The 8,855-nt window shown below is 37.6% G+C and overlaps 1 protein-coding gene across 2 annotated transcripts; it reads right to left on the bottom strand.

Annotated features, from left to right (window-relative positions):
* Positions 1-450: 450 nt before the first annotated feature.
* On the bottom strand, positions 451-7,790 carry LOC136260474 (protein kinase C-binding protein NELL1-like). 2 transcript variants are annotated; one of them, XM_066054207.1, is made up of 21 exons: positions 7,603-7,790; positions 5,341-5,906; positions 4,039-4,111; positions 3,902-3,984; positions 3,716-3,847; positions 3,548-3,632; positions 3,387-3,481; positions 3,136-3,274; positions 2,969-3,079; positions 2,764-2,916; positions 2,529-2,648; positions 2,373-2,468; positions 2,174-2,293; positions 1,957-2,064; positions 1,814-1,899; positions 1,679-1,754; positions 1,494-1,579; positions 1,349-1,442; positions 1,225-1,292; positions 985-1,131; positions 451-768 (listed from the first exon to the last, which is right to left on the bottom strand). In XM_066054207.1, the coding sequence occupies exons 1-21, from the start codon at positions 7,664-7,666 to the stop codon at positions 697-699; spliced, it is 2,574 nt and encodes an 857-aa protein (XP_065910279.1). In that variant the 5' UTR covers positions 7,667-7,790; the 3' UTR covers positions 451-696. The 2 variants fall into 2 exon arrangements, with proteins under 2 accessions (XP_065910279.1, XP_065910280.1); XM_066054208.1 differs by having other exon boundaries at positions 1,688-1,754.
* Positions 7,791-8,855: the final 1,065 nt, after the last annotated feature.

Below are 8,855 nucleotides of genomic sequence, written 5' to 3'. Positions count from 1 at the left end.
TCTGGGCAGCCTTGAGTCAATTAATTTAACTGATAATTCAGATGCAGTTTATCTAGTGACAGCTGTATGTATAATGCTTGCAATTGATTCCTGTTCAGACATCATTTTGCAGGTGGTTAATATTAATTTACCATGCAAAACACAGATTTGCAAATCCATGAGATGAAATGCATAGCGAAACAGAATATTTTGTGACAACATGGGAATCAACAGTACAATTGTTATGACCAGCTTTGTCATTAGCTTCTTTCTGTATACACTTTTCCACTATAAGAATATGACAAGTAGATATCAACAATGACGTAGAGCCAGATGATTTGAGTATTATAGTTCAAAGTAGTTTCACTCTGCCCTTGAGGATATGGTGAGATCACGACAGATTCCAGTAGTAGCTTTAAGTAGTCAGTGATCAATTAATCAGCAAACTCTACACTTTAAATCATACTCTCATTACTTTCAACAAGTGTATACTTTAATAATGTTAAAATCATCCATTGATTAAACTGGTCAAAAACAAGTAACTGTGTGTGTAGTGTGTTCATATATAGAATACATACATATAACCTTGGTACAACATTACAAACAAATCAGGTAAAACAAGTCATTAAAAACTATAGCAGAGATTCATGAGTATACAATGAAATAATAATAATTAAACCATATTTACACAAGAGTTGAAATGTATAAGCAGGACAGTTAACAATATCCATCATCATCATCATCATTGTCAGGTTGCATTGATGTTGTAGTAACAGAATTTGTAATTCCCTGAAATATTGTTTAAACTAGTTATGCACATACAGTGTGTATATTCCACGCACAATAGAAACTACACTGGACCTCCCAGGCTCTATTCCAGGTGTCTTAATACTAACTAGTATTTAAACATACACCCTTAAAAAACAGGGCTGTAGAAAATTGTCCCACATATTATTGTGTCTTCTATAATGATGGGTTCCTTTGTAAAACAATTCAAGTACTTACAAATGCTGGCTGGCCACTTGTACTACTACTAGAGAGTATCCTTGTATTTGTAGACCCATCACACACTTCACAACATCCCATAATTATAGTAGATTTACATGTCACCGGTGAGCATGTTACTTTTTTCTTACAAGTCCATTCGTTGTTCTGCATAGTAAAAAATATACATTGTAAAACGTGGACAATAATGAGAATGTGTGTTTGAACATACAGATATTCAAACCATACGATACCACCTACCTCACAGGTACATTCAGTACAACTGTTGTTATGAACAGCTCCATCATTAGTTGCTGTACACTTTTCCACTATAAGAATGTGACGAACATTCAGTAGATATTAACAACGACATCAACACACATACCTTCACATTTTGGGCATTCACTCTTTCCTGTACTTAGCAGCTCCTTTGGACAAACAAACCCAAGTCCTTTGCCCGTACACTCAAGTTTTCCGTTCTAATAATAAAGTCAGTAGTACACCAGTTATCTTCTCCCTTCTATATTTACCTTGCATGTACAGTTTTTACATGAGTCATTAGGATGAATGAATTCTTCGTTGTGACCAAATACCTGACCACCAATTTCACAAGAACCTAATGCATGAAAAACTGCTGTAATGTTAGAAATAATAACTAGCAGATGTGTATAGAGAGCTGAAATATACTGTTGTATGATATAAGCTACTATCTTACCATTAATACCTTTTGTGCAACTTCTACAACAAGGACTGGTGTCACATTGGCAAGGACAGTCATCCCACGTTCCATTCTGCATAAAAATACACATATTGTAACTTGACACAATAAGTCATTATTCACACTACTTACAAGGCAAGTACATTTTCGGCAATTGCGATTTCCTTTGTAGTAGGATCCGTTATTTAGATATGTCACATTATTATGGACACAACCACCTGTTTAAACAAATACACATGATGGCACATCCAGTACAATGGACACACACCACATACCTCTGCAGTCTCCATGTTCACACTCACACTCGTAACTACCATTTGTGTTCTTACAAGTTGTTGTGCGTGGACAATCATAAGTTTCTTTATTAGCGCATTCATTGATGTCTGCAGGATTTACAACAACAATGTCAACACTTAAGGAATTGTTATGAAAAGTTGCCATTTAGTTTGTTGTTTATGAAAATCTCAATATACCACAACAGTGTGCACTTACCAGTACAGGTTCTTCCATTGCCATGGTAGCCATCTTTACAACGACAGAAATATCCACCATGAAAGTTGATACAAGTGGCATGTTCACTACACCCATGGCTACCATCACATTCATTGATATCTACAGTGACAACATAGAGGAGCTACAACTACTCACTACCTACAATAAAACAGTGACCCACAGCTATCTGATAACATACCACTTTCACAGTATTTCCCAGTAAGTCCTCCAGGACACATACAAGTGTTGTTAGCTACACAAGTTCCTGCTGAATGACATGGTGGATCACAATGAGCTACAGGTGAAAAGAAAACTCTTTAAAACTTTACCGGTCAGTTCCAAAATTACTACTTACGTATACAACGATCTCCTACTCTGATGTTACCACTGTCACAGGTACACTCATATGAACCAGGAAGATCTTTACACACCAAATTGTTAGGACAGAGAAAATCATCTTCACATTCATTGATATCTATAGCAGAAAAGACATCAAAAGTCATGATATCAATATATTAACAATGATACATATCAAGACATCAAGACAGTAACAATGAAAAGACAATAACACACTACACTGCAATTCGTACTTTCACAAGTTGATGAGAAGTCACCTTGATCGACAAACTTAAACCCCTTAGGGCACTGGCATACAAATCCACCCAGAGTGTTAACACATCTTGCATCAGAGGGACAGTAATGTCCATATTTGTCAATGTGTCCATTACTGCACTCATCGAGATCTAAAGAGATCAAGTATTGGTGAAGTAACATAATGAATAATAATAATCTTACCTGTACAATAGCCTCCACCCTCAATAAAACCTTTCTTACACTTGCAGGTGTAATCACCACCGTCCTCCATACATTCTGCGTGTTCTGGGCAGTCAGTTTGCATATCACAAACTAAGGAAAGATATTTTTCAAAGCCGCTATTTAAAAAAATCGTTTAAATTACTTACGAGTACAAAATCCACAACAACGCGAGGCAACTTTCTCTTCTACAGTCCATTTTGTAGCTTCAGAACAGTCTTTCAGTCTGTCAGTACACATATATTTCTTAGGTGCCTCTGCTCTTTTAATGTATCGACCCAAAATTGGCTACAATGAAAGCAAACAACATATATATTTAAATATCCTACCACTACAAAAATACAGATGACCATTTTACAGTGTCTACAAGACTATACAAACATGTTAACAGATTACTTACATGTGATACATAACATTTTGTCAAAGTGCAGTTGCCATCTTCTTTTTTTGTGTGGTAATGATCAGCAAAGATATCTTCCCCATGAATTTCACAGGCTACAATATAGGCAAAGAAAGAAAAACAGTTAATTGTACCTTCTACATAGAAATACAAGTACTCACTTTCTAACAATCTCGGATCTACTGTTTTACCTGAGCCTGGTTTTTCTAAGCTACTTGGGACAGTACATCTCGCAGTGGCTCCAGTCTAAAAAAACACAGTTGTTAGTAATTATGTATATATATATTACAGGTTTATCTGTTATTAGCCATATGTTTTGATACACTTACACTGCAAACACAAAGTCTTCCATCTTCTCTCCAAAAGAAGTCCTCAAACTTATGTTGTTTGCCATCAACAAAGCATGTAAATCGTTGAGTCATTGGTTCCATCATGGACAAGTTATACTTCAACTCGGCAACCTACACAGACAATAATGTAAACAATACTTTTTATGAATCGTTTTAATCATTTACCTCTGCCCGAAGTTCAATATTAGTGGCCATCAGCGTGTGAACTGTGTCATTTAGAGCTTGATAAGAAGCAGTGTATTCACAATCTACACAATGACACAAACGACATCCACTAACTATCACTACTCATATGTACTTACCAGTAGAAGCTAACGGGCACAACTTTCGAATACCACTTTCCCTAAATGATATCACCAGGTCTTGTAGGTATCCCTGAAAACAAGAGAACAGTTTATAGTAAACACAACCCTTGTTGAGTACAGACAAAAATTGACTTGTACATGACAGGTAGTCAGAAGGCGCGACATCAACATTGACCCAGGATATGTCACTGTTCATCATTGACAATGACAAAATTATGACATCAAGTGCTACATCACTCCATTAATGATATACTAGGTACTGCAAAGATTAGATGTTAGTAATGTTTAAGTGATGAGATGATGTTACTCTTCATACATGGGTAAACAAGTCCAGCAGGTATTGAATATGATCAAGCAAATAACTAGATATTTTATACACACGTGTTGGTTTGATAACCAATACATTAAGAAGTCAAGTAATTGTGCACTCAATAGCATTCACAACAGATGGTGCAGAAACCTTATAGCTGTTGACAGCGCCACTAGTGACTACAGACAACCTCAAAAATGTGCATGACTATAAACAACAGTGAATCAACAAGCTAATTGGAAGTACAAACCATTTTTGCATAATAACTTTATACAATACACTCAGTCTGCATAGTCATGGAAGAGTGAAAAAACTAAAAAACTTTATGAAAATGGACTTCAGGTACCTTCAGCTAGTGTACATAACCAAATTAGTGAAACAACTGACACAAGCAGTAGGATATGATAATGGCCACCATGCAAAGGAGGTGATCTATAAGGATGTGAACACATGACATGGTCACCAGGACAGGCTTTATAAGCTTGTGACATTTTCATGGTACTTGAGATACAATTGAATAAGCTCTTATGCACAAATTACCTAACCCATATACGCCTATTAGTCACCAAACTAACACCCAGTGAATGTGTATTGAGATGTGAAATAGACTCATGCCTTTATTGTTCATGATATAAGTAGTGTTGTTTAATGGGTACCACACTTTGCTGTCACATTTAACACTACATGACAACCATATTATAGTTTGTAACAAGCAATGGTTGCAACATGTGAAACTACAGTGTAGTGGATCGTGGACATGAATACAATAATGCTATTCACAGTATACCAGTCCAGACTGGGTACAGTCATGTCTTACTGAATCACATTTCATCACATCACATCACATACTGGTATAACCAGCAGCCATACGAGTCACAATCACCATGGACCTTGTAGCCACATCAAAAGCCATTAGCAATTAACCTCACACCTCATTACACATGGTGAAATTCATTTTTTTCTCAGCAACACACACACACAATACCTACCTTGAAGAACTCGGTATTCTGAGGGTTGCCACCAATACCTAGCTTCAGATCATCTGGTAGACAGTAGTCAGGTCGCATGATAACTCTTTCACCAACTTTCTCACAGTCAACATATACAGTAACAAGTTTACCATCAAATGATACTATAATATTATGCCAAACTGATAAGTCACTGAAGATGTAGTTAAATGATACGCCAAATGTCACCCCACCATGAATGAAGCCAACTTTAATGGTCGCATCATCAGACTCAACTTCAAGTGAAAATGCAACCACATCACTTTTTGTGCGTATGAATACTATCGGTCCATCTGCCACACCATCAAATTTCACACTAGCACGGAACACAGTCTGTCTCCTTGTACACGAATACTGGTGTAGTCTCTTTTGGAACATGAGACTGGTGTTGTCAACATTGATACCATGGGTACCATCTAGTACGATGGCTGGAGATTTTGAACTTGGCCCATCAGTCAAATCAACATTATCAAGATATTCAGTCTCTAGTAGAACACTCTTGAGAAGGTTAATTTCATGTGGATGAACTTTACACCGTTGTCCTTTACCTAAATAGTAACAAGATATCATCAGAACAAAATCAATTATACATATACAGTGATACATGTTAAAGCTACTCCCTGTTACTAAGCAAAAGTGCAACACTATGCATAGCAACAACAAAAATAAACAACAAAAATATAATAATCAATCACTATTTCAAAATCTTGCTAAATATGGACATAAATTCCCTTGTGATGTGACAATCAAGGAAGTGGGTACCACTGAATGAGATAAGCCTCACACCCAGCATTCCTTCCTTGTGCCCATGGAATGGTCAGTATACACTCTCTGCCTGCACACAGTTGGACAACAGGCACATTCCTAGCATAAATAGATATGAATTTTGTTGGCAGAAAGTTCCATTTCTCAATCCTCAGATGTGCGACAACTTATAGTAAATGTTTATCACCACAAAGGCTTGTCACCGGCCATGCCTACTAGTTAAAGTACACAAATGAAAACAGAAGGAGGACTGGCAATGATAACAAAGCATGGTTGATGCTTCTTGGATTGATAATTTTATAATTCAGTGACTCATCATATCAATGCCTCATGTGCTAATGGGATATATTTTAACACTTCCTTTTTAAGTGCGACCAGTTTGTTCTATATATTCCCACAATAAACATAAAATATAACCTCAAAACCCTTTGTTAACATTGTGTGAAACACACCCTGGTAGAATGAGAACCATTAAAATGTCATTAGAAAACTGTTCCACTTTCAGACAAATGAATGCAAACAATTGTACAAATAGCACAAAAAAGAAATGATAAAAAGCCAATTCACTATAGCCCTATTCATGCACTTCTTAATAAAATTCCAGCCATGACCAGTTTTAGCATTGCCTTATATGCACAAGGGCTTGCTAAATGGACAGAGGCGACAAGACAAAATCATTTGGTGCTGTTTTCATAATTCACCCAAACATCAAATGATAGAAGCCAAGTTAACTGACAGTACTTCTGTTATAATAGAATTATATTACAAGTTAGGGTTGGTCCACTGATACAGAAAACATACAATGTTAATCGATGCATTTTAACGCTCAATTTATGACACTAAGTGATCTCTTCATAGCAAATCACCAGTACTTAGTAACTGACTATCTGCGAAGCCATTTGATACCAAAAAAAAATCACCTCAGTATCAGCACACACACAGACATGTACCTGAATGGTAAACAGATTAGTTAAATAATAGAAGGACAGCCACTGTGGTCAGCCAGATGAAAAGCTGTGGGGACAATATTTTTGCTGCTTATGCAAGACTGAAATGTTTTTTTGCAGAGTGTTAATAGGTGGAAGGTTGTTATCACAAGCTCCCCACATGTGCAACTTGGCATATTCTCACACTTCCCACATGCTTTATAGGCTGTCCCAACTTGGTGTCTCCTCCAGACTTCTACCACAACACAAACCATCTTTGTGTAGGCCACAATATAATTCACAAGTGCTAGACAGCATGTGAGCTGCAGGAACATAATGCTTGCTATATAGTCAGATAATAAAAAAAATGCTGCAATAAATATTTGCAGTTGTTTTACACAAAGACGTTGTGAAATTCCTCAGACTAACACCTCCTTTATATCAGTAGTGACCTATTTAATACTAACACATCCAGTAATAAACATAATCACACAACATGTGCATGCAAACACACAACGAGAGATAGCTTAGGCGCTTCAATAGTATCACTTACTTGCGATGGTCACAAGTGACGAGCAGGCTAGAAGAGCGATTACTGTTGTAAAATGAAATCCCATCCTTTTCTTTCTGCTCGGTGAGAGATTGGATTACTAATCGTCGTAAGTTTTGTTTATTGACACGAATGGCGTTGCACTATCGGGATCTCCTTTTATACAAGATCTTCCTCCGATTCGTGAATCCACGGAAGTAATTAATCACAGAGGTCGCGGTGTTGCGGTGGCGAACCCATGGAGAAAACAAACCAAACGGAAATATGCATGACGTCAGATGACAAACGCGGAACTTGATTCGCTTTAACAGGATATAATTAGACTTATGAGCCCTATGCACTAGCTAAATATAGCTACTGAAGAGCTCAATTTGACTCGGGGCAGGAGTCCAAAGGAGCTTTGCTCGGGTCTGCACAATGACTAAGTGACACCTTCACCTCCCAAACCTCATTCACCAAGAGCCCCTCCAGCACCGGTCCAATCAACTAACTTATTGGAGACCACATCCTAACTTTTCTCCCTCTATTTCTTCTGTTTTCTCTTTCATGCTCAACACTGCTGTTCTTCCTAACTATACCTTCAACAGCAAGTAGAGTTGATTTGGATGCCTGGCATATTTTCGGCCTCATTCTAACAATGCATTGATGTGTCAAAATTCAAGCACCAACTATCCCCACCACACCCCTCCCCGCCACACTTGGTGGACTGTGTTAATGTGTTGTACCATTGTTTGCGTATTCAATATTATTTATACAATTATAGCTAAGTGAAGTTTTTACATGCAGTAACTAGGTAGCTATAATATGTTCTGTACTTTAGATAAGTTCCCTGTGTAGGTATTATCTATGCATAGATCAGCTTCTATATATGGAAAAAGTCAAATAATTTTTATGAATGTAGTAAACAAACACTGGAGTGTGTGTGTACTAGTCTGTGTGTACTAGTGTGTGTGTGTGTGTGTGTGTGTGTGTGTGTGTGTGTGTGTGTGTGTGTGTGTGTGTGTGTGTGTGTGTGTGTGTGTGTGTGTGTGTGTGTGTACTAGTGTGTGTGTACTAGTGTGTGTGTATGTGTGTGTGTATGCGCGTGCACGCGTGTGTGACCTGGTGCCAACTGGGGAAGCAGCCCCACCCAGCTGTAACATCAATGGGTCTGGTGTAAACTGGGGAAGTAAATGCTCAACCGTCCATGTCTCATATAGCAGTTGAAGGTCCAGGTGGGACTTTGGGTGCCCACTCCTTCAACCGTGAGACATGGT

Source organism: Dysidea avara, chromosome 7, assembly GCF_963678975.1.
Source record: "Dysidea avara chromosome 7, odDysAvar1.4, whole genome shotgun sequence".
Taxonomy (NCBI): Eukaryota; Metazoa; Porifera; class Demospongiae; order Dictyoceratida; family Dysideidae; genus Dysidea; species Dysidea avara.
This window is presented reverse-complemented; position numbering and strand designations above follow the sequence as displayed.